This window comes from Miscanthus floridulus, chromosome 5 (assembly GCF_019320115.1).
Source record: "Miscanthus floridulus cultivar M001 chromosome 5, ASM1932011v1, whole genome shotgun sequence".
In the NCBI taxonomy this organism is placed as follows: domain Eukaryota; kingdom Viridiplantae; phylum Streptophyta; class Magnoliopsida; order Poales; family Poaceae; genus Miscanthus; species Miscanthus floridulus.
This window is the reverse complement of record NC_089584.1, coordinates 77,727,822-77,752,704: the sequence shown is the minus strand read 5'-3', so window position 1 is coordinate 77,752,704 and position 24,883 is coordinate 77,727,822. Positions and strand designations below refer to the sequence as shown.

At 42.6% G+C, this 24,883-nt stretch overlaps 3 protein-coding genes and 1 pseudogene across 10 annotated transcripts; 2 read left to right on the top strand and 2 right to left on the bottom strand.

The window, feature by feature from the left end:
* Positions 1-1,297: 1,297 nt before the first annotated feature.
* On the top strand, positions 1,298-6,863 carry LOC136450098 (UBP1-associated protein 2C-like). 3 transcript variants are annotated; one of them, XM_066450384.1, is made up of 2 exons: positions 1,298-2,770; positions 6,661-6,863. In XM_066450384.1, the coding sequence occupies exon 1, from the start codon at positions 1,423-1,425 to the stop codon at positions 2,767-2,769; it is 1,347 nt and encodes a 448-aa protein (XP_066306481.1). In that variant the 5' UTR covers positions 1,298-1,422; the 3' UTR covers position 2,770; positions 6,661-6,863. The 3 variants fall into 3 exon arrangements, with proteins under 3 accessions (XP_066306481.1, XP_066306479.1, XP_066306480.1); XM_066450382.1 differs by lacking the exon at positions 6,661-6,863 and adding an exon at positions 4,727-5,055; XM_066450383.1 differs by lacking the exon at positions 6,661-6,863 and adding an exon at positions 4,711-5,055.
* On the bottom strand, positions 4,722-8,209 carry LOC136454794 (protein trichome birefringence-like 1; annotated as a pseudogene).
* A 131-nt stretch (positions 8,210-8,340) lies between these two features.
* On the top strand, positions 8,341-14,318 carry LOC136452399 (uncharacterized protein YNL011C-like). Of its 6 annotated transcripts, none has more exons than XM_066453013.1 (12): positions 8,341-8,359; positions 8,715-8,831; positions 8,949-9,081; positions 9,197-9,479; positions 9,709-9,866; positions 10,272-10,343; positions 11,611-11,677; positions 12,129-12,230; positions 12,911-12,958; positions 13,312-13,435; positions 13,579-13,671; positions 14,119-14,318. In XM_066453013.1, exons 4-11 carry the CDS (start codon positions 9,399-9,401, stop codon positions 13,584-13,586), a joined length of 660 nt encoding a protein of 219 aa, XP_066309110.1. In that variant the 5' UTR covers positions 8,341-8,359; positions 8,715-8,831; positions 8,949-9,081; positions 9,197-9,398; the 3' UTR covers positions 13,587-13,671; positions 14,119-14,318. The 6 variants fall into 6 exon arrangements, with proteins under 6 accessions (XP_066309110.1, XP_066309114.1, XP_066309109.1 ...); XM_066453017.1 differs by lacking the exon at positions 8,341-8,359 and adding an exon at positions 13,027-13,076 and having other exon boundaries at positions 8,697-8,831; positions 12,911-12,930; XM_066453012.1 differs by lacking the exon at positions 8,341-8,359 and having other exon boundaries at positions 8,697-8,831.
* A 1,015-nt stretch (positions 14,319-15,333) lies between these two features.
* LOC136452397 (uncharacterized) lies at positions 15,334-24,339 on the bottom strand. Its single transcript, XM_066453011.1, has 4 exons — positions 23,953-24,339; positions 23,721-23,832; positions 17,654-17,793; positions 15,334-15,676 (listed from the first exon to the last, which is right to left on the bottom strand). Exons 1-3 carry the CDS (start codon positions 24,299-24,301, stop codon positions 17,664-17,666), a joined length of 591 nt encoding a protein of 196 aa, XP_066309108.1. The 5' UTR covers positions 24,302-24,339; the 3' UTR covers positions 15,334-15,676; positions 17,654-17,663.
* Positions 24,340-24,883: the final 544 nt, after the last annotated feature.

The following is a 24,883-nucleotide window of genomic DNA, read 5'->3' as shown; positions in this document are numbered from 1 at the left end:
TAAGTTGTTCTAGCTTTTCTAGATATGTAGTAAAAATATAAGTTATGAATCTAGAAAAGCTAGATCGGATTAATTTGGAATGGAGGGAGTATTTATGAGTAATTAACAATGTAAACGATAATTCTTTTAGTATAACTCTTTTAAACTATTTAAAAATTATCTGTATGGCTAAACATACTCCCTCCGTCCCTAAATGTATGTCGTTTTCGCTTCCCGAGAAACAACTTTGACTAAATATATATTAAAAAATATTAATGTTTATGATACATAATTAGTATCATTGAATAGATATTTGAATCTAGTTTTTTAATAAATTTATTTGAAGATAGAAATGTTGCGTGCATTTTCTATAAATTGAGTCAAAGTTATCGGCATGCAAATCGTGGCGACCAACATTTATGGACAGAGGGAGTATTGGTTAAGTTTATATGATGATAATTCTAAAACTCGTGTTTATAATAATTTAAAACTATATTAAAAATATATTTATGATAATTTGATATTTAAACAATAATATATAAAGCTTAAATTTAATTAACTTAGTTTTTTATATACTTGAATTAATTTATAGGTACATATTTACTATTTATCTACACTTTTATTGATTTTTATATATTTGATTATTGAAATATTTATTATATGTATGTTATCTATCTATGCTAATATTGTTGTTATAAGGAATTTTACTTGTTATCCTCGAAATCAAGTAGATATCCAAATGTGAATCTAAATTCGAGACATAAAGATCTATATCCATAAAATATGGTAAATAATGCTATTAATGCTATCCAGATTCTGTTGCATAAGAATCCAATCCAAATTCATCCTAGCTTCCCGAACACAATGTCCCAAACACCCGCTTACACTTCAAGAGTGGACGGTAAGACCGCATCTAAGTGGGGGCCACATGTCAGTGATGGCAATGGCGCTTTTGATGGATAAAAATTCAATCCTTGGCTTTAATATTATTTAATATAGATTAAAAGTTAAATATGTTCACAAAATAAGATTAATGCGATAAAATACTTTTATGGAACTATTTTTTTCTCTATTTTGATTGAAACAGTATATGTTCTCTACAGAAAGACTGTAGTTCTATACGATTTTGTAATTCTGATTTCTGAAGGCCTATGGGACTTCAGATTGGGACGGTAGGAGTTTGGGCCCCTTTCATCAGAAGGAAAATTTACGGAGAGGCTTTTGTTTGTGAAATTCTGGTCGGAGCCCGGCCCATGTCTATTTTTAGATTCCTCCCCAATCAAGAAATCCTGTTTGTGCAAGGTCAATAAAAGCTCGCTGACCCCTCTTGCTTCCCGTCCTCCCTCCTCGGTCTTCGCCCCAGGTTCCAACCCCGGTCGCCGCTACATCGCCAAACCCTATCTAGGGTTTTGCCAAACCTTCCCCTTCCCTCCCCTCGCCCCCATGGATCCCTTTTCCAAGAAGCGCAAGCCCGACGAGAACGGCGCCGTCACCGCCTCTCCCGCCGGTGGGGCTGCCACGCTGGGCCTCACCCGCGACGACGTCCTCCGCCTCCTCGAGCCGCTCTCCCGGGACCAGCTTGCGGACATCGTGGCCGCCGCCGCGCTCGTCTCGGCGCACGCGCTCGACGCCGTGCGAGCAGCCGCCGACCGCGACCCGGCCCTCCGCAAGCTCTTCGTTCGGGGGCTCGGGTGGGAGACCACATCCGACTCGCTCCGCGCCATCTTCTCCGCCTACGGGGACCTCGAGGAGGCCGTCGTCATCACTGACAAAGCCACGGGGCGGTCCAAGGGCTACGGGTTCGTCACCTTCCGCCACGCCGATTCCGCCGTCCTCGCACTCAAGGAGCCATCCAAGAAGATCGACGGGCGCATGACTGTCACGCAGCTCGCCGCCGCCGGCTCGGCGGGCGGGCCATCCGGTGGGGCCGCCGGCAGTGGCGGTGCTCCTGTGGCTGATGTGTCGCTCCGGAAGATCTTCGTTGGGAACGTCCCCGCAGACATGCCGTCGGAGCGTCTCCTTGCGCACTTCGCTGCCTATGGCGAGATTGAGGAGGGGCCGCTGGGGTTTGACAAGCAGACGGGCAAGTTCCGGGGCTTTGCACTTTTCGTATACAAGACACCTGAGGGTGCGCAGGCCTCCCTAGTAGACACGGTGAAGGTAATTGACGGCCACCAGCTTGTATGCAAGCTTGCCATAGAGGGGAAGAAGGGGAAGCAGGGGCAATCACAGCAATCTGGACCTGGCAACCAGCAGCAGCAGCAGCAGATGCTGCCGGGTGGTCCGCAAGACATTCAGGGAGGGCTTGGGCTTGGGTCACAAATGGGAGCACAGTATGGTGGCCCTGGGAGCGGTATGCCTTCGTTTGGTTTTGGTGGTGTTGGCGGCGGGTTTGGGGGTCCAAACCCTTATGGTAACATGCCATCTTCCATGGGTGGAGGAGGCGCAGGTGGTTTAGGGTCGATGGGAGGCCAGGTGCCCACTGGGTTGGCTGGTGCTGGGGCTGGTGCATTTGGGCCTGGGGGATTGGGTGGCGGCTCATTTGGGGGATCATCTCAGTTTGGTGCTGCTGGGATGGGGGCATATGGTGGCCTTGGAATGGGTGGAGGCTCCATGTACCGCATGCATCAGGGAGCAGGTGGCCTTCCTGCAGGTGCATTTGGAGAAGGAGGCAACTACCCTCTTCCAGGTTCTGGTTTCCGCGGCCAGGATCCTCAAGGTGGAATGTCTCCTCCTGGTCCAGGTGCCAGGGCTCCTCCTATGTATCCCAATGTGCCGCCTTATTTCTAAGGTATTCATTTACACCGCTTCCATATGTTCTTTATTTTATTTATAGCTTAGTTACTGTTCCAGTATGTTGCTTTTGAAACCTCGATGTGTAGTGAAACATGCATTGTTTGGTAGATGATTTTCTTTAGCTTCTCTTGGATAAACTTGAGTCCTTGACTAATGTGTTTGCAAATTATGTTGGCAGAGTGTTTTTCTTTGATTTTGTTGATTGGCTTGGAAATCAAATATTTTCATTGATTGAGTTCCAATGATTTGTAAGAGATTTAAGGCCATTGCCACACTAACAAGTAGTGATTGGCTGAATATTGTTTATTTGTCCAGATTTTATTGGTTTTCTTGGTGACTGAAGTTCTGATGATGCTTTGTAAAAGACTTGAGATAATTATAGTACTTATGAAGTTGATTGGTGGGCTTCAAGGATGATAACTGTGAATGTGTCAGCGTAGTAGACCTTAATTTCCATACTGTAGTTGACATTATTTTGTAATGTGTTTTCCTGTTTGAAAACTTCTCTTTGGGTGTATGGGTCTATCCTTGGACTTGCCTTTTTAGTGTGGAAGGTACTCTCAGAGCATAGCATAATGCTTTGGTGGTCAGTCTGAGGCACCACCCATCATTTTTACCATGGAATTTCTATGGTTGTTTATGTGACAAGAGTTCATTCCTTTGCCCTTGTTAGTTTCTTGCGCATGTTGGATTCTAATTTGTTGTCTTACTTTTCCTGATGCTTGGGATCACCAAGATTTGGTATTCCTGATAAGTTTTATCATGATGATGACCAATAATGTGTATCTATCTTGGTTATTTACTAGATCTTAGTATTTCACCTTGCTGGTTTGCACTTGATGCTAGATGTTCGTTGACATCTGAGATTTGAGATTGGTATGATGACATGTTTAGGATGTACGTTGCATATGGGAATTGTTGCAGTAAATATGGTATCTGGTAAAATGTGTACCTATATATTTTTTTTGTTAGAAGCCTTGGTTTGCTTTGATTGCTTTGTCAACAGATGCATTTGGATCTTCTTCGCTAGTTGGTCGGTCCTTTTTATTTGCATCTTTTTTTACTTGTTCTTATTATCATTGAGTCTTCATTGTTATTACTGGTGTGTAGAATAACCTATATTTATCCATGCATGTTTTTCAGTATTCATGTCATTGATACAAGTACCTTCATTCCTATTTGGTACCTGGGCATGAGCATTGGCACATTTTTGTAAAGGAACCCCTTTTGTAGAATTCAAGTTGTTTCCCTATCTCATATTGCATATAGTGCTTGAGGCATTGATCCCAAATATTTTCTTTCCTCGTTTCATACTATAAAATTACTAGTTGCATACACCTACAGCCCTCAAATGTGTATTAGAATGCTAGAGATGTTCTGCTTGATCTAAGTTTTGCTGCAATGTTAGGGATGACGACTTCGTAAGCTTTCATAAAGTTCTATTTCTTCTATTAACATTGCATATATATCATGGCCAATGTAAAATGCTTTTAAAAAACAAATCTAACCTTGATCCACTTGACATTGTGCTTACTCTCTTTTTGACTGGCTCTCTTTTTGACTGGTGGTGATGTTTCATGAAATCTTTTGAGCTTTTTTTTTGGATAATTTTTTTTTATCATCAGAACTATGGTTTGGCCCATTTTTTATTGCCTACATATATTTAATCATGCTACAATAATATTTTGCAATCTTCTTGCTGAACCAAATAATTATGCGATATATTTGCACTTAAAGGTTTGCAAGATCAGTGTGCAGTTATCAAAACTGTTATACTTGATATTGCTACTCTGAAAAAGAATATAGTCTCTAAGTTTAATAGTTTATATGCTTAATGTATTAAACATCATATATCTATTTTTCTAATGTTGTATTGTTTATATTTTTGTATTTATATATGTATACTCAGCTGAATTATTATTGATTGAATTCTAGTGAATGTGTGACTCAGGTGTGTGACAACTCTTGGGAGCATATCCTTTGAAATGGTTGTGCTGAATTCAGAAGTGTTGTCTGCTTACATGGATGCTTGCATATTCTGGCTACTTCTGATCTGGAATGTGGAATGTGGAATGAGTTTGCACTCTCAATTTTCGCTGTTAAGGGATACATGAAGCTAGTTAGTTGTGATAATGCTTAGCTGTGATAATGCTTCACATGTACTTTCTTATGACTGCTTTGCAGTTTGATTTTCTATATAGATAAGCGACGTTGCGTTAAGTGTATGTTGTTTTGATTATTGTCGTATTATCATATGAAATCCTTTTATTTTCATGGTCTGATGATGTGTTTAATCGTATATGGCTTTCTATTTGTCTATACTTTTGGTGAGCCGAGGGCAGTTTATATGTATGATTGGTGACTGTAATGCACTTTTCCCAAACAGTTGTAGATCCATTTCAAAATAAGTTAACAAGTTCCAATCTATAGTTATATCCCTTCCTTGAGACTGCAGATATCTCATTACAGTTTTAATATTAATATTTTTATTATCGGATTGGAAACATGAACTACACCTTGTTACTGTTAATCTTTTGTACTTTTCGGTAACTGGAGATTCCAGCTCGTATTTAAACCTGAAGTTGGTTGAAAATATTTAATGTTTACTTTGTTTAGTCCATGTATCTGTCATTGTTAGTTCAACAACTTTTTGTTACTATTTTGTATTTATAGATAGGTTTAATCTGATCTGCTCCATTGTTACAAGTTTAATAAATTTTCTTTTGTTTGTTTGAAGCTAGGTTTGGCATTTCCTGCTATGAAATTTTTAGTTTGTGTTGTGGAGGGGGTTAGTTTTGCTTTAAAAGGCACAATGACTGGATTGTGTTATGGAGGGTTTATGATTCTGTTGGCTGACTTGTCAATGGCGTTGACATTGGTGATATTTTGTTATATATAGTATTACTCCATTCCAAATTTTGTTATTTCTTTTCTAGATACATTTGCTACACACCTAGATATATAGCTACAAGGGCTTACAATTTGGAACGGAGGGAGTATAATAACCATCTTGCAATTTGGAACGAAAATGACTTACAATTTGGAACGAAGTTGTAAGTCGTTCTTGTTTTTCTAGATATATAGAATATAGATTTTACTACGCATCTAGATATACATTATTTCTAGATATATAGTAGAAAGCTATGAATCTAGAAAAGCCAGAGACCTACAATTTGGAATGGAGTATTTTGTTCTTAATTGGTTGGTTATTTATTTGATTGCTTAGTCGATTTAAGAGCCATTGAGGTGTTTTTTCCCTGCGATAAGAATTGTGCTGTATTTGATCGTTCAATGTAAATTTTACCTATGTTGCAATGTCTATATATTGTGATTCTTTGTGGTAATGTCTATATATCTTGTTTCTCTTCTGTTTTGATTTATTAATAAATTGATAAACGACTGCCCAAAAATGTTTTTAACTCTAGCAAATATACATGAGGGTTGAACCATTGAAAAATGTTTTTCACCCAAGCAATTATATACTTGGGAGAGGTCTAATCAGGAAGTTAAACGGAAGCACGTTCCATGTATCAGGTAGCCCTGGTAGGCACCAGTGGCTGCAGTCACTATATGTCAGTGGTTGCTGCATCTGCTCTTTGCTAAGTGGTTTTCCTTCTCTGAGTAATTGTGTAAATTGATGGGTGTGCATCAATTCGTAGCTTGGAGAGGCGAGTGATGTTCATATATATGATAGGCGTTTTCATCTTCTTGATGTTTTTCTCGATAATGTTTATCAAACTCTTTGGAAACCATGGAGCGATGTTTCCCTTGGAGATAGGAGCTAGCACCAATTTATGCTGCATGATAGAAGGAATGGAGTAATTGATAGTGTAGTTGGAAGTGTCTTTTCAACTGTTGTTCGAAATATGCACCTCTTGTGTTCAGGTGAGACACTTCGGAAGAATACTCTGGTTCTGCTAGGGTCTATGTTGTAGTCGACCCACCTAGCCCAGGTCCTCAATGCTCCATCGAAGGCGGTCCTCTCCTGCCATCTGCACCATCTTTCCGCCCCACTCGAGATGATCCCACCTGCATGTAGATGGACAAGCCGTGGCAAAAGAAATTTGACATTCTGAAGTTTGGCGCTGCGAGCTTGTGTACTTACGCCCAGAGTTTGCCGGTGTGAGTCCACCAGTGACCGATGTTGAAGATGAGGACGTCAGCACCGAGTGCCCGCTGCATCATGGGCGGCAGCTGGTCCAGCATGTGCGCCTTGGTCCGGTCGTCTTTTGTTTCGAGCTTCACGAGGAAGGGGCTCCAGAAGAACTCCACTGAGCTATTATAATTCTGTTTTTTTTTAGAAAATTAGAAATTTGGGTTTTGTAAGAACAAAAGGTTTTAACGTTCATTTTAATTATCACTATATCAGCTTATAGTCAATCAAAAAGAGAAGTAGAGAGCGTTATGGTTCTAGCATATGATTGATAATTAATTTGTTGACATGCTCAAGAAGACAAGAAATTTGAAAACAGCCGGAAATGAACATTGGGAACATACGGAAATCAATGCGTCTACGAGCTACAGTGATGCAATATTTGCCCTATTTTTCAGCACTGATTTAGCAGTTTTTTTTACAGAAAGAATAGTGTCTTTTTCTCATAAATCAGCAGCAGCCAAATTTCAGCTAGCCGATTTTGGGATACACGCGCAAGCCACAGCTCTCGCAGTTCTGATCGACGCGCACAGAAATTTTCACTCTTTCACTATGTCATACATATAAGAATGTATCCTTCATTCGGGTGTATTTCTTTGCATACTTACTGCACTAATATATATTCTTATACAAAATTGATGGTATCATATTCATATTGAAAAAAATATATATATTAATGATGACCACGTTCAATGGTCACCCTCTTATAGAAATTAAAAAGGAGTATTTTGTTAGAACCATGCTTTGATTGAGTATTGCTCTACCAATCTATACTTTTCAATAAGTAAGTATTTTTTCAATCAATAAAACTTGAGATGTATAATTATTTTGGAACAGAGGAAGGATGTAATATAGAATGATAACAACAATCAGGTATTTTGATTTTGAAATACGGTAACATCAATTAAGTGTGTTTGTCAAAGGAGGGTCGGAGTACTTAGCTACGTACTTTTTAATAAATAAAAGGTTGCTCAACAGTAACAATCTCCGCACCCACATGCCCGCCACGATATCATCATGCGTACATACAGCGTGGAGGCAGACGTCACTTACCATGGCGCGGAAGATCCTGTACTCGGAGCCAGCGTCGTCGACGATGCGCGTCCGCGACCGGTCCGGCACCGCCGCGTAGAGGATGCAGGCGAGCGACTCCCACATGTTGCGGTTCAGCGAGTCGCCCACCAGCACCACCCGCTTGTCCCGGCACAGCTCCAGGGCCTCCGCGCCGCCCAGCCTGTGTGGAACACGATGACAAGGCGACCGGCATGCCGGCATATGCATGCCAGAGTCAGGGATGATCGATACTGGGATACCATCACTCACTGTGCTGAACCTTATAATTGGTTCAGCTTGTTATGGTTGCCAATAGATTACTAACGCGTCTGTAATAGAGAACTAAGTAGCTCCAAAGCACATTTCTGTGCTCTCTAGGTGAGATGCTGGTAAATTTTCATGCACTGATTCATGATCTGCTATAGTCTGGTTGATGGATGGCACGAATTGCTTGAGAACGAAAATATTGATAGGCACAAACAGACAGGTGTCATCTCTGTTTTTCTTTCCTCACTGTCCTGCCACAGGAAGTTGATTCATGGTTAACGCTATGGAGAGAAATGCATAGTGCTCAGAACTGAACTTGTCAAAAAATTGCATAAAGTGAAACCTGCATTTTCTATTAGCTCCTAGGCATATCTGCCATCTGTTTTTTTTTTTCCAATTCTGTGATGCTTTTCTTTTCCTTTTTAAGACATTGCCCATTTGCCCTGCATTTTTTAGTTTGATTCAGGTGGGACAGCATTTAATGGTGTTGTTGAAGAATTGAAGAAAGTCACTACTCGAGTTGTGCATGTGCTCCCTGTTTCTGATGATGGTGGAAGCACGGCTGAGATTGTGCGTGTGCTTGGTAGGTTCCGATGTTTCTTACAATAAAATTCACTTCCCCTGTTACTTGAGAAATATTTTAGAATATCTGCGTGTGTCAAATCTGTTATGATGGTCAGTGTTGGCCTCCCTGTATTAGGTGGACCTGCTGTGGGAGACATAAGATCAAGATGTTTGAGATTGTCTGATGAAAGTACTGCAGAAGCTCTTTCTGTTCGGAAATTGCTTGGGCATCGTTTGCCTATTGATCCTTCAGAGGCAAAGCTGGAATGGTAGCAATGTGTTCCTCTTTTGCAGATCCATTATATTTTCTCTTTTTAGTTTCTGTCCTAGTGTCCAATTAATTTCTTCTTTATGAATAACCAATTTTAATTGTGGATTTCATAGGTACCAGATTGTAGAAGGAGACCACTCTTTATGGGAGGGAGTCTCTCGTCCATACAGGGTTTTGGTCTACTTTCACAGTGATGTCTGTCTCTCATGTGACATGTCTTTTCTTTTCTCCCATAAACATGTGTCAAAAGCCTGCCCTAGTTATCCATAGGCTGAAGATTAAGCAATGCATCACCTATTCTCTTAGTGACACATAATGAGTTCTACATATTTGTGCAGATACTTCGAAGGTCAGCTGAAATGTTTTGCTTCACCCATGGCAGGTGATTCTTCTAAGGTGAAATTTGCAGTAGATCATATTCTTGCAAATCATCATTTCTTTTCCTTGTGAGACAACTGTTTACATATTGCAACATTTTGATGTATTCAATGGTATAGTGTGCATAATACCTTGCTGTCTGTGATGTTACTTTTCGTACAGGGAACGACCCTTTAGGTCAAGTTATTAATCCTCCCAAGTCGTTTACATTTCATTTAACTTACTACAGATTTATTTATTCTTGCAGCATTGGAAATTTCTTTTTTGCTGGGGCACGCATATTCTTCCAGTCGTTGGAAGCTGCAATTTTTTTTGTTTTCACGCGTATCACAGATCCCAGCAGAAAGTCTTGTGCTTCCTGTTATATCCACAAATGACAGACTTACTCTGGGATGTGAACTATGGGTAACCTCACTTGCCAAGCCAAAGTTTTACCCATGTTATACAAGTTGCTGTATATATTTCTGTGTTGCTCCTTGTTACATGCCCTTTGGATAAAACTTTACTTCATCTTTATTTACTTTGTATCCTTCTTTCTTTTGATGCTGGAATGTATTTGTTACATTTACTCCAATTAGGTAAGTAGCTTTGTTCTTGTAGGCTTCCATTTTTTCTACTAAAAAAAATAAGCTTGCATTTTTATTATTCTGAGTCTTAGATGTGGCAGGGTTGTTTGTGTTTGCAAAGTTACTTCTACATATAAGCATGCACATCTCTTAATCATAAAACCGTAAATAAACATCTTAATTCCTTTGTTTATACAAATTCTTGTTCTCTCTCTCTCTCTAATGAAAACCCTTCGGTTTTCAGGATGGGACTATCATTCGCGGCCAAAATGAAATATCACATCCAAGCAATGGACGCCGAGAAATTGTCAACAAGGTACTTGAAAGAGTACTATGTTGAATGGTGATAGTTCCTGAGTTTTTTGGCCTGCATGATAAATGAGGCACTTTTGACATCTTCCATGTATTTTGAAGTTCTCTTGTTTTTATTCTACAAAAGGGGAATATATTAGTAGATCTAAACTTAGCTCATCATGGCTGTGTCATCATACTTTCGTAACATGTCTTTCAACCTGTTCTTGTTGTAAATTCTTCCTGTAGCTAGCAATTCTCAGTTGGTCTTGGATGGCAGATAGATTGGCTAAGTGGGGTTTGCCTCATCCTTTTTCTTGCCCACTATGCGATCAAGAAAACCGGTAGTACTATCCAAGACCTACTGGTTTTCTGAGTAGTTGAGATGCAAGGTTGCTTTACCACACTTCAGCAAATAGAACTGCAGGCTAGGCTTATACAGATGAGGAGTCGTTTCAAGCTGGTGGTGCCAAGCCTTAAAGCAGGCCAATAAGCAACTTAGTAGGGGGCTTAATTCGCTGAGCACATTAGTCACTTATGAAATCTGGAAACATAATAAAAACCGAGTATTCAACGGAGTTGCTCCTGAGTGGCTTTGGCGGTGAGGGCAGTAGAGAGCAGGGCACTTTGTGCTGTGCAACTGGAGCCACAAGGACCTCCAGGGTCTGGTCACTAGATAGGCTAGATGCCCTATCGGCTGTTTCTCCCATTTTTTGTGGCATGCTTGTTCTATAAGTCTTCCTGGTGTGTGTGGTGATGTAAATAATAAATCCTCCCGTCTTTGATGAAATGACACGCAACTCTTCTGTCTGTTCGAGGAAAAAAAACAACCTATTCTTGTCAAATCATATATAGCAATATAGCATGTTATTCCCAAGAAACTTGGGGGTAGGCTAAAGATGAAACCATCACGTCCACAATATGCTTTTGTCATTACAGTTGCTATGTATTATAACTAAAATGCTTGAGTTGATGTCTTGAAGAGCAAGCCAGCAACACCTTCTAATTTGAGTCGGTGATGGTGTGCTTAGTCTAAGGCTTTAAATTATCCTGTGATGTCGGTTGCTAGTTGCTACTATGTACTTAGTTACAGTTTCTTTGTTAATGACATGCTTTATGTCTCCATATTCATTTCAATTGCTTCTGACCTTTATATGCTCTTTTTCGTCATTCCAGGAAAAAAAAAACCTTTTCGTCACTATATGCATCCTTGATTTCTCACTGTGTTTATTCTTGTCTAATTGATTTTTCTGTTTTCTTTCCTTTTCTGGAAAGGATTGTAATTCATGCAGTGCACTTCCTTCAAGGATCAAGCGTGTGTTTTACATGTCAAGTGAAGGCAGCAACCTATTGCATGAGGTAGGTACTCATTCTATTTTGACTTGTTAGGCCTTATACTTGTCCTTGCCATTCAGGTCTATTATGAGTGCTAAACTATTCTTTAAGGCAATGGCTGCTTAAATATCTTGACCTTGGGGTTTTACCAAATCTCGTAAATACATTTAATATAACTCAACAGGCTGGTTCACATGTCTTGATGTCTGACATAATGGTGAACTTGTCTTCGAAAATCACACTTGCATCTGCCAGTCACTGTATGGTGTCATCTAAGAAGGCATGATCCTTTTAAAATGCCCATATCATCAAAACTCATTTATCTTCTTGCATGAATATAAATATATTTAAGCAAATATCAGTAATGGCTTACTGGCATATAAACTTGATAAGCTATCATGATATCCGAAAATGATATTTGATATCTCATATCTTTCACCATTCCTGATTGTTTTCTGCTACACTTTCATTTTAGGTTTTCCCTGAAGTTAACCATACAGTTTTGGAGCAGCTAAGTAAGGTGGACTGCGTTGTCTATGCTTTGGGATCACTCTTTACATCAGTCTGTCCATCACTGGTAATGTTCATAAGGACCTATACCATTTACTTTTGTCTTCATAAGTTTCAGTTCATAAGGACCTATATCACTCTTTACAGCTGAGGCCATAAAACTATGAGATACTTTGTCCTGACTGCTAGACTCATAGGCATGGCCTTTGTTCATGTTCAAAATAATTGTGTGGGTTAGCTAAGCTAATCTAAACCCGGATGTACTGACCTTCTTGTACATTTTTTTCCAGAAACATATCTTGCTTGGCTTGATAAAGTGCGTTAGATGGGCCAGCTGTAGAAAAAAGAAAGGCTAAAAACAAGTTTCTGGGTCTGCGTTAAAAAAAACCAGCTCTTGTCTCTTGCTGTTCCACTGACACAGTTGTGGAGATATACGTGGCCTGCAAGGGTGTCCTGGCTGCTTCTGGACAAATGTCCTGCAGTGAGAAAATCTCTTCTTCACTTAAATACCCGGAGGGTGGTCTTTCCCCCAAGGGCTGTGATCTCGTTTTTTAGTTACTCTGCTGAAGTGCTTGACTCTGACCCACCTCTTACCTTAAAACCATGTGAGAGTTGGAATATTTACTTCAGGCTGACTGCCAATGCACATTTTGTTGAATAACACTGGATTTAACTTCTCACTCTGCACTTGTTTTGCATCATCCCCTCTTGTACTTCCTTTCTAATATTAAAGCTTATTATATGCAGGTATTACGTGGCATTGGGGAGACTATAGCATCAAGATCCATCCCCAAGGTATCTAACTATGCTAAGACCAGATTAGGTATCAACTTCCCATGGTTGGTTACAATGATGTTTTGATACCATTCATCTTGGGTCGAATGTGCCCTCTTAGTTATTTATAAATCAATCTGTAAGTGCAATTTGTCTAACTGATGCTTGGCTAGAAAGATGCTCTGAAGTGGCAAGCTTAAATGTACTCTATATATTAAATGGTTTATTGACCTTTTCACTATCCAATGGTTATTTGACAAGTGAAGCAAGTGTTCTAAACTTGCAGAGCTCATTGGTATTTTCTGCAGTTAGTATTAGTTATCTCTCTCGGTGCTACTAAAAATATGTTTCTGTCTGAATCCTGCTGAATCCAGGTACTTCTTCTGAATGGATCACATGACAGAGAGACTGCTGGGCTGTCTGCCTCTGGCTTTGTCACTGCAATTACTGATTCTCTAAATCGGACATATGGTGATCCTCACAAAAGCTTAAAGAATCGTATAAGTTTGTTCTATGTTCCGCTAACAATTTACTGTAAGAATATGAAGCTATGGAGGAGTCAGATATTACAGTTTTGGGAATACAGGTGTCATTTTTCTACTAAGATTCACTGTTGATTATTTCTCTGCCTTTGTGTGCAGCCCAATGACTATGTAAATGCTATATTGGTTCCAGAAGGAGGCCAAGTTCCTTTAGATATTGCAAATTTGGCAGCTCAGGGAATCTTTAATGTCGTAAGTATCTCTATTTTATTGGCTATGATTGTGCTTATTGATGTGAAAGAGGATGAGGAAATGTTCTTGTTTTCCCTACTATTTCCATTGTCCTGCATTTTAACTACCTCACACAACAGCGAGCTACTTTCCTAAGTCTTGTTTTGTCTGGGATGGTAACAGCGGGCCTCTCACTATGCAATCAAATGGTATTCTGTTTTTTGCCTGAATAAAAATATTTGATGCTGAATCGCAAAAGGCACACTGGGGTTGCCTTGAAGTTTTAGAAAATCCAGTCGAGCAAGCTTAGTTTTAAAATATGGTTTATAGATAAACAACATTAGTCTTGTACTACGTAAAAGATATTACAGAATCTTGTGTAAGACATTGTATTATTCTTGTCCTAGTGTTTCCGCACTATAACTTTTGCTGAAACGTTTGTTTTTCGTATGCCAATCCATATTGTAGGTAACCGTGAAGTCTATTCATGACCCGAAAGTTGGCGTCATATTTGATGCACGGTCATTGATCCAAGCCCTAACCATTATCATTTCTGAACAGATGGATATGTGTCTCTCAGAACGTGGTCATCTAACTGAAAATGTAAAAGTTGTAAATTGAGCTTTCAAGTAAAAATTGAATGTATAGCCCCCCTTACCAATTTATTGTTTTACCAACTTATTGTTTTACCAATCGATCCATAGTTTTAGTACTCATATTTGTATTTTAGCTAGCACTAGTGCTGCAATTCTCCGTGACTTGACATGATTAATGAAAAATGAGACATGTATTTTTCAATTTCTGTAATTTCGTTTCATTTCAATTCCTTTGCTCTGTGATGGTTACCTTTTTGCTGCATTGAAGCTTAAATAAAGCTTCCAGAATTTGCCAAAAAATATGAGAAAGACTAGCGCCCGGACGTCTGGACCTGCCCACATGCCTTATGCGCTCCATGTGCATGTGGCAGGAAACAACATAGCCGACGCACTTCCCTGGATGTATGCGGCCAACGGAAGGGACGCTCCTTGTGCATGCAGTAGGAAATGGCGTAGGCGAAGGGACGTATGCGGCCAACGGAAGGGACACGTGGTAGGAAATGGCTTAGGTGATGGGACGCATGCGGCCAACGGAAGGGACGCGTGCATCGTGACTCTGCCTCCCACCTTGCTTGGGTGGGCCTCACAGCGCATGCATGCAGCTCCTGCTCGCCCGCCGACTGCTGCTATTGTCGCCGCACGTTGCTGCTGCCGCACCTCCTGGCCCGCCTGCTGCTGGGTACGCATACGCCTGCGCATGCATGTGGGGCCGCCGTGCCCGCTTCGCTTCTCGAGCACACACGGGGACCGCTATGCCGAGGGGACCACCTTCGTCCGTGCCCACTTCCGGCGTCTGGTCATGCAACACTTGCAGCATAAAGCATTTGTTGCAACGTACGTTCGAAACAGATGAAATATTTACAAACGTACCCTTGCAACGTATATGTAAGACCAATGCAACATACATTTGAAACAACTAAAACATTTGAAATATACACTTGAAACATACGTGTATAGCCAGTGCAACATATGCAGCATCTAGATAAAACACTTAAATATATGTTTAGTTAAAACATTTGAAACATATACTTCAATATACGTTTATAGGCATTGCAATATCCAACATCCAGATAAAACACTTGAAACATACGTTTGAAACAGCTGAAATATTTGAAACATACACTTACAACGTATGTGTATAGCCATTGCAACATATGCAATAAATATACTTTTGAAACATCCAAATAAAACATATGCAACACACATCTAAAACGCATGAAACATATGGTTGCAACATGTGCTCATCTACTTGTTGCCCTCCAATGGAGGCTTATTGACGCGGAGCTCGAGGTCGCCCACGGTCGACACTTGACAGGCAGATTGATTGCGGCCACGGTAGGAGGTGCGAGGCACGGGCGGCGCGAGGTACGGGTGAGGGTGCGCGGTGCGGGGACAAGCGGGTCGGTCCCGTCCTTGAAAGAACGGTAGCCCTGAGGTATCATTATGGGAAAAAATTATCGCTGTGCAAGTTTCAGCATTAGTATATAAAGTAATTAAATTCGCTTCCCTTACTGATGAACAAGTTATATGTACCTTTTTCACTTGCTTTGAAGACTAAAGCATCCGGAATTTGCCAAAAACTATTTCCATGCAAGTTCATGCATTTATATGCAAGTAACTAAATGTTTGATAAGTCAAAAAACTCGTAGGTTGGGTGTTATCATGGTTGTCAAAATACAACAGAAAGAATAATTTTCCACTCAAGACATAAGAAAACCGAAATTATATAAATGGTAAAAAAAGACCTTTGTATTTTTTGGAAGGCAATCCTATGCACATGAGCCTTCAATATCTCAGGAGTGACTTGAAAATTTTAGTGATCTGACAATTTTTAACGTTTATCATTTATGCATGTGCTGCTACTACGACCAAAAGAAGCCATAAGGTAGGAGGATGGTTATGTATCACCTAAAAAAGGAATATTTATGGTCATAGATGAATACAAAGTGGTTGGAATACATCACAATTGGAGAATGTTAGCAGTTGACATATTGACATTTCATTGAAACTGTCTTATTGGGAGGTTTGGATTCTTCATTTAGCTCTAACGGGATTGTGGGAGGGTTTTTTTGTGAGCTTCGCAGCGAGCAGTGGCGGACCTAGGTTTTTACCTCTGGATATGCGCAGCAAAAAAATTTCTTATGCAATTCGGTAAAAATTTCCTTTTTTTTATTTTTTTTACATTAAAAATTTCTACCTATCTCTATGACTGGCGGACCCCAGGGTATGCGGTGGCCCACCCTGCATACCCTGTGGGTCCATCCCTGGCAGCAAGCCAGCAACCTCACTCTAAGTGATCACAAGATTTGCTTGTGATTGAATACACTCTTATTGGCTTGTAGATAATAGTAGTGGACAGCCTGCAGTTTGTTTTTCTTTTAAAAATACGTTCATGACATTCTAATATCACAATAATTTTCTTATTGAATTGGATGCCGATCTAGTTAGCTTCGACAAATCTCAGAGTAAAAAATTGGGCGTGGGCATGGGTATAGTATTTGTTTAGCCAAGTAAGAGTGTGAGTTCCCAGAACAATCTTTTTGGCAAGATAAAAAAAACACATCTCCAACAACTCTCAATTTCACCACCCAAACTTTTGGCACTTGAAAAAAAATCCATCGCACGGATAAATACACGCACATATCAATCACGCCGATCTAAGGTGGCAGGACGTGGGAAAGAATAAGAAGTAGGACAGGATTCCTGATACAAATGTACAAGAGAGAATGTATAAAAATAGTTAAGGTGATTTAGAAATAGTTCAAGATTTCTGATGTAAAATTACCTTCTTTTAGGAACGAGATTTTCTAAATTGTTGGAACAAATATGCTCCCAAGTTTTTTTTAGTCACTTGAAAAACTCATTAGTTTACCAAGTGATAGTGATATTTTAGAAACCGTTGAAGATGTAACACGTTCAGCGTATTGCCAAAAAAACGTTCAGCGTATTGCCAAAAAAAGAAAGAAATTGTTGGTTGGTTGGATGGATTTGGGGCCAAACCGGACTGCGTGCGTGGATGCACGCTGCGGCCACGATCTGTTTGGCGACCTGGCAACGAGTTCATTGAGGACACGGCGGTGCAGCAGCAGCCGTCGCCAGTCGGCATCGGGCGGCGGCAGACTGCAGCACTATCAAAGGTCTGGAAGACCAGAGCCTGCATTGCCGTCCCCCCAAAAAACTATGACCAGCACTCGCGGTGCTGTTGCTGAAGTTTTGATAGCCAAGCCAACGCATCTGCATCGCAAGAATGACCAAGCGCGCATGGAAATGAACTGGGAATGCTGATAGCAACAGCATGCTTATTGGCTCATGCAGTAGGAAAACATCTCTAGTAGGAGCAGTTTTCTAAATTTGAGGAGCCATAACCAATCTCTACTGTTTAGGTACCAGGTGAAAGCAACTCTTACCGGAATTACATCAGTAGCCGACATACACTGCAGCGTTGACTATGTAGCAGTCATCGTTCTTATCCCCCATTGCTTCCAGGCACACGCCGCTTGAACAGATCATGCCCCCATCAACGACCTCGAAGCTGATTATCTTGCCGCTGCAAAAAGATCGAGGAAACGGCACATGAGATCCAGACACAAAGGCGCACATATCATTACGCAGCAATGCACATTTTATCAGGGCACGCCTTTGAAACGATACTACTATGGGTACTACTATGAATCTGATTTAGATCTGGATAGTATGGACAAGCTCCGGGCCGCAGCTCGCTGCCAACTACTCCGGCAACAACCAAGTCAAAATCGATTCGTTCTCTCCTCTCACGTTTATAGCGATTACAGCTGTTGTCTCACAGCGTACACTAGCGCAGCTGGGCTTGGACTCATTTACGCCATTCTGGGACGGATACTCTTGGATTGGGCTTCCTTGGCCTCTTGCTCGTGGGCGCCTTCCTTGATGCTGGGCCGGACTCCACGTCCATAACATCCCATACCATGACATTCCCCCCTCCTTGAAACACGGCTTGTCCTCAAGCCGTTGTCGAAGACGGATTCTAAGAGCTCAAGCCAAAATTCACTCATTATGTAGATCTTAGGGGTTCTCAGATGCACAAAAGTGTCAGGTTGACTGAATGGGAACAAAATCCAAAATCTGCATTATAGTTGCAGTTCTTTTGATTCTTCAATGATTGTCTCAGTTACCTCAAGTAGATTGAGCTGTTGCTGCCTCCAGCAGACTGCAGTACAATGAAGTTGTAGCAGTTTCTGGCGAAGAGCCGCCAGGAGATATAAATAAGAATCATCATACTGACATTTGATAGACCTGAAAGCACTCAGCTGTATTTGTACCCATGTAATAGCTGCAGCATATTTGATGTCATGAGCAGTGCAATATGTGTCAACAGAATCTTTGAACACTCTGAAAATCCCAAGCCAAAGCAATAGTGTGACACTTTCATGCACAAAATGACCTCCAGGATGTGTCAAGACAACAAGGTGCCGATAAATTTTAAGCTCTTTCTCTAGATCAAGCTGGTCACAGCCCCATGCACACTTAGAACCATTTGTGTATATGATCAGAAACTGACCAAACTGACCACCCGTGTATACCTCAAACACTTGAATCACCAGCACTGAAGGAGTACGACTGTCACAAGATATATAAGTTGAATACACTGTCTTAAGTGCATATACTGCCTCAGTACAACCCATAACTCTCAAACAAGCAACACAATCACATGCCAGATTCAGAATAAAGTTCGGCATAACTCCAAGAAAATTGTGCCATGAGTGATTGCTCGACTTTCTCTAGTGGGATATTAGCAAAATTCAGAAGCAATGGCCAAACCCAATTCAGAGATTCCTTGATGTTTGCAACCAAAATTAACTCCACATTTTCCTTATAAGAAGACAGCAGCCACTCAAGCATAAACAACTGATATGCACTCATATTAGTCCAGAGTAGCCATAGATTAAGCTGTGCTATTAACCATCCACTTTGAATGATTTCAGAGGCCATCTGACTTGCAAGTACCATAAAGCCAATAGCGTATTTCAGCAACTGGCAATGCCCATGACTTAAGTTGCCCTCCTTGAAATCAAGCTGTGCATAGGTCCCTTCTAGCTGAAAAGTGTAACTGCTAACCAAGTGCTTGCATAATCTGAGAGCAGCCAGAGCATTAGGCTTGTACAGTCTAGAAATAACTCTGTAATTTTCTGCAGCAAGTATCTCAGTGAAAAGCCAAATCTGAGAAAAAAATTGACAGAAATAGATCAACAGCTTCTTTTCTGTTGCCCTCGTCAGCATGTGCAGCACTTTGAAGAAACTGAAACCACTGCAGCTTGTGAGGTGAATGAGATGGATTAAAACCCAGATTGAGAGTGTGCCAAGGTGAGGACTCAAGCAGAAATCCATCAGTCAAAAGCGTCTTCTCGGACCATGATCTAGCCAAATCAATAAACTGAAACTATGGAGGCTTTGACATCTTACTACCTTGCTGAGGCCTGACATTGCGAGTACTGGGTGGATTGCTAGAGGCCATGAACATATCTAGCAGGTGACTGTGCAGCACATCTGTAGTTTGAAGATCATCACATGCTACAAATTCAACAATGATGTTGCTGGTGTCGGTAGAGTAGCAGCCACTGAACCATACTGTTGTCACCTTGGCATATTCATATATGTCTTTGGCAGCCAAATCAGAAACAGTAAAACCATGAAACATTATCTCCAACGCCTTGTTGGCATCAAGGGATTCAATGCCCAAACACAACCAGACAGAACCAACTGTTGGGAATAACACCGGATACCTGACGTGCAAGGTCTGCAGGTGTTCGCTCCAGGTGATTTGGGTGTCGGTAGCAATGTTGTAAGGTGGGATGACAGACACCGTAACACAGGCGATGTCGTAGAGACCCAGCGTCGAGCACCTGGTGGGCGAGGCATAGAGAAGCTTGGTGGTGCCAAACTGGAAGACAAGAGTCGCTTCCTGGCTTGAAGTGGAGGTTAGGGAAGGGGTGGGTGAGGCCGAGGCAGCCGTCACCAGGGTGCTGGTGGTGGGGTGGTTACCCGGGACGGCGTTGCGTGCATTGGCGTCGTAGATGACCCGCGCCCCACGCTGCACGGCGAAGAGGTTTGCCGCAACCTTGTGCGCCAGGTCCCGAGCTGGAAGTAAATCAACGGAGCAGAAGCCGAAGCGGGCCTGGGCGGCGAGTTCGCCGGGCACAGCCCCCTCAAAGCGGTGGAAGTCGTCGAAGGCGAGGAGCGGGGTAGCGCGCCAGATGGGGCTCCAGCGGCGGGAGAGCACCGCTGTGCCTGCGGCGTCCTTGATGGGGAGGCGAGAGACGATGTCGCGTAGGAGCGAGTCGGGGAGGCGTCTGAGGCGGTCGACGCCCCCGCCGTCGGCGTCGAAGAGGATGCCGAGGTGGCCGTCGATGGAGACGGGTGGGTCAGGGAGCTCGGTGACGCCCGACTAGAAGCCGGAATCCGCGTCCATCGTGGAGGCTGTTGATAGCGTGCTGTTGGGGAAGCCCACCGACGCATGGTCTCCTCGCTCCTGGTCCTCACCGCTGCCAACGATGTGGGTGGGGATCGATGGAGGGGATGAAGGAATCGGTGGCCCAGCGCGGATCCCCAATAGGGTGTTCACCTCCTCCAGCTTGGCTAGGATCTCGGCCAACATCACTTCCGTCGTCATGGTGGTAGATGAACTCCTCAAACAATGGTGGTGTGGCTCCCAGAATCGAACTGAAGCTGATACCAGCTGTAACGATACTACTATGGGTACTACTATGAATCTGATTTAGAACTGGATAGTATGGAGTTTACAAGCTCCGGTGGGCAAGGTTGCCGCCGGCCATCTCGAGCCGCAGCTCGCCGCCAACTACTCCGGCAACAACCAAGTCAAAATCGATTCGTTCTCTCCCCTCACGGTTATAGCGATTACAGCTGTTGTCTCACAGCGTACACCAGCGCAGCGGGGTTTGGACTCATTTATGCCATTCTGGGCCGGATACTCTTGGATTGGGCTTCCTTGGCCTCTTGCTCGTGGGCGCCTTCCTTGATGCTGGGCCGGACTCCACGTCCATAACATCCCATACCATGACAGCCTTGTATCAGTGTCCACCACCCACGAGTAGCCTAACTTGGCCCCCAAAAGGATCTACCGCCAGCTTGCAGCATTGATATTGGTCATTCTAACAAAATATATTCCACTGAATTTGAGAAGATGCCTGCTTAATTTTCGTTAGTGATACTTGTACTGCCAAATACCATCTAGTCCATGATACTCGATTTTGATCAGGTTTTTACATTGTCAATCTGTGTTGACAATCATGTTGAATGCCTACTGAATAATTAGTATACTGAAAGGTGTAGTCTTCAACATGAAAACTGCATGAGTACCGGCCGCAATTTCAAATGATACAACATTCTTTCACAATGATTCAACTAAATATAACTTTTCGTAAGATATAACACCCACATACACGTACGTATTATGAATTCACATAAATTATTTCTTTTACAAACTTGACAGTCATCTTATATAAAATTACATGGTATGGCTATTAAACATTCCACAACCCAATGCACAGTAATAAAATGAACTAATCTGCCATGATATTTGATGGAAGGCTAGGACGCTTGTCTCTTCTCACTAGTTGGTACAAAAAATATTATAGTATCAATGATGTAAAAGATATTGTTTTTACTGAAAAAGGACGTACTTAGTCCTTATTTTTTTAGACAGACTTACCCTTTGTTTGTGGACCCAGAGAAATTGTAATGTTGAAGATTCCAACACCATCCTTTAGTATAATACTGACCACACATTCTTTGCTGTCCTATTTGAAGTATTTGCCAGTCTTAGGTGGTGTGATGGCTCAAATGGATATTTACTAAATTATGATACCTTAAAAGTAAGGAGGGAGATGTGAGCTTGGAATGTCAAGTAGTGCCTAAGAAGGATACCTTTTGGTATCTGGGATCGATGCTACAGAGGGATGGAGATATTGATGCGGACGTTAGCCATAGAACCAAAGCAGGGTGGATCAAGTGGCGACAAGCTTCTGGCATTCTCTGTGACAAGAGAGTACCACAAAAGCTAAAAGGCAAGTTTTATAGAACGGCGATTAAACCGGCTATGTTGTATGAAGCAGAATGTTGGCCTACAAAGATTCGACATGATCAACAACTGAGTGTTGCAGAAATGCGTATGTTGCGATGGATTTGTGGTCACACAAGAATAGACCAAGTTCAGAACGATGATATACGTGATCGCCTAGGGGTAGCACCAATTGAAGAAAACCTTGTCCAACATCGGTTGAGGTGGTTTGACCATGTCCAAAGGAGACCTCCAGAGGCACCAGTGCATTGTGGAGTCCTAAGCCAAGCTAATAATATGAAGAGAGGTAGAGGAAGACCGAAATTGACATGGGAGGAGTTAAAAAGAGATTTGAAAGCTTGGGATATACCTAGAGATCTATGTTTGAATAGGAGTGCTTGGAAAACAGCTATTGAAGTGCCTGAACCGTGACTTGGGGCTCTTGGTGAGTTTCAACTCTAGCCTACCCCAACTTGCTTGGGACTAAAAGGCTATGTTGTTGTTGTATTCTCATTTGTGATGTTGATGCTGACTCAATGGACTCTTAAAGAAACATGTCGTACAAGCTTGACCAAAGCAGGAAAATCAGGTGTTTCTAGGGTCTGTTTGGCTCCTTACCGCATGCCAAGCTTTGGCCATGCCATAAGTGCGGCGCATGAAAACAGCACCACACTTTAGGCGAGCTACGACATGCAAAATGAACTACTGGCACGTAAGAAGCGTGTGCCATACCGCAACTTCCATCATGAACCAAACATCAGCTAACGTTAGGCGAAATGAGGCGTGGCGACATCTGGTAATGGACCGAAAACAGCCATAAGCTCCACCCAGGTTACTAGGGGAAATGAGGCCAGAGAAAGGAATATTATTCTGTCACATAGGTCAAGGAGCTAGTATAGGGTTGTCCATGAATATGGAATCTCTAATCAAAGCCCACAACTGCCTAAACTAAACCATTGGTATTGTGGTCTCTGTGCCAAGACATTCTGTGGAATCTCAACTGATGAGGACCACTCTTAACAAATTTCCGTACTGTCATGACTTATGAGCACCACAGCCAGAAAAGTTTTTCTATGCAGATCAATGAGTAGGGGTCCTCATGCAATTGTGCTAAGAAAACATCCTTGTCTTAGGCTCATACATTCTGCAAGTGATGACTTCTGTGACTATATCAGAGGCCAAGTATAAAACAGGGTTGCAAATTTAGAGCCCTATTTGTGCTCCCCAACCACTGATGTATGCTCATGAAATCATCATCTCAGATTCTCAGCAATTACCAGGGCACTAAAAATATCTACTTCATTGTGAACTGCGAACCCATCACACCATTGCACTGTAACTGTCCGGCACTTGGATGCTAAATTTCAAAGTTGTAACAGGCACCACGGAAGAAACGAGGGAGGGAGAGAGGGAATGCTCACTAGGGGAAGACGGCCTTGACTCTCTCAGCATCCAGCAAGTGCTGCGTCGACCTCGGCACCCCGAGCTTGATCTGCAGCTTCATCTGGTCGGTGTTCACTCCGGGAATGGACCCTGCAGCAGGCGCAGCCCACAACCAAAACAACCCAGTTCAGCATCTCCTGCCGTGCCGTCGACATGTTCGACGGAATGCCCAACAGGCAGGGGACAGCGGTCGGCGAATTTGTTCCGTACCGCCGCGGAAGGCGGGGATGGAGTTGGAGGTGATGGCGTCCTTGCAGGCGCGCACGGCGGCGGCGGTGATGTCCTGGCCGTGCTGATCGTAGCCGACGCCCATCTCCACGAACAGCAGCTTCATGGCCGGCTCCTCCACCCCTCCCTGGGCGTCGCTCGCCTGGGGCTGGGCGACCTCCATCCGAGAGGACGCCGGCGCGGCCGCTGGATTATTAGGGTTCGGAGATGGGGTGCGGAGGTGGGGGCGGGAGTGAGTGTGAGACGGTCGGGAGGAGGACGACGGGAGCGGTGGCGTGCTTGGTCTGGTCGGGAAGAGGAGGCTGCTGGGGAACGGTGCTGCTGACGCCATCTTCTTTGGCTTCCTAGTTTAGACCTGCTAGTAGTGGAATACTGAGTGTTGCAAAGGTTCAGAGGTCAGCAGTGTCCGGGGTCTAAACCGTCGAAACTAAACACAGTCGATTGACATCTTCACAAAAAGGTTCAGAGGTCAGCAGTGTCCGCGGTCTAAACCGTCGAAACTAAACACAGTCAATTGACATCTTCACAAAAAGGTTCTTCGCAATATGCGACCGGGTGTAACTTTTTTTTTAATGACTCTTTTCTCCGCATGATAAAACATGTCTAATTAAAAAACCTGCACATATGTACATCGTGGATGGTTACCACGCATAGGTCTGGTCTGGCCGACCGGTGTGCCTAGAAAAGCACAGTGCAGGCTTTTGCTCGGCTCCGGGCTCCGGCACACAACTACAGTCACAGTGCAGGCTTCTGCTCGGCTCCGGCGCACGGCTTCCTAATCTTAGCATCGGCTCCGGCACACTTTAGTTGCGTGTGGAGCCCAATGTTAAGATCGGTAAGCGTGCGTTAGAGTCGAGTGATGCCTGCGTGATGTTTTTCTAGATACGTTGTTGGATTATTTGAACATATGTCC

Bases quoted from the DNA above. Each gene is read 5' to 3' on its own strand.
- LOC136452399 (XM_066453013.1), top strand. From the start codon at position 9,399: ATGAGTTCTACATATTTGTGCAGATACTTCGAAGGTCAGCTGAAATGT. The intron at 9,867-10,271 runs GTAACCTCACTT...TTCGGTTTTCAG, and splicing joins CTCTGGGATGTGAACTATGG to GATGGGACTATCATTCGCGG. The intron at 12,231-12,910 runs GTAATGTTCATA...TATTATATGCAG, and splicing joins CATCAGTCTGTCCATCACTG to GTATTACGTGGCATTGGGGA.
- LOC136450098 (XM_066450384.1), top strand. From the start codon at position 1,423: ATGGATCCCTTTTCCAAGAAGCGCAAGCCCGACGAGAACGGCGCCGTC.
- LOC136452397 (XM_066453011.1), bottom strand. From the start codon at position 24,301: ATGGCGTCAGCAGCACCGTTCCCCAGCAGCCTCCTCTTCCCGACCAGA. The intron at 23,833-23,952 runs GTACGGAACAAA...CGCCTGCTGCAG, and splicing joins CATCCCCGCCTTCCGCGGCG to GGTCCATTCCCGGAGTGAAC. The intron at 17,794-23,720 runs GTGAGCATTCCC...ATCTTTTTGCAG, and splicing joins GTCAAGGCCGTCTTCCCCTA to CGGCAAGATAATCAGCTTCG.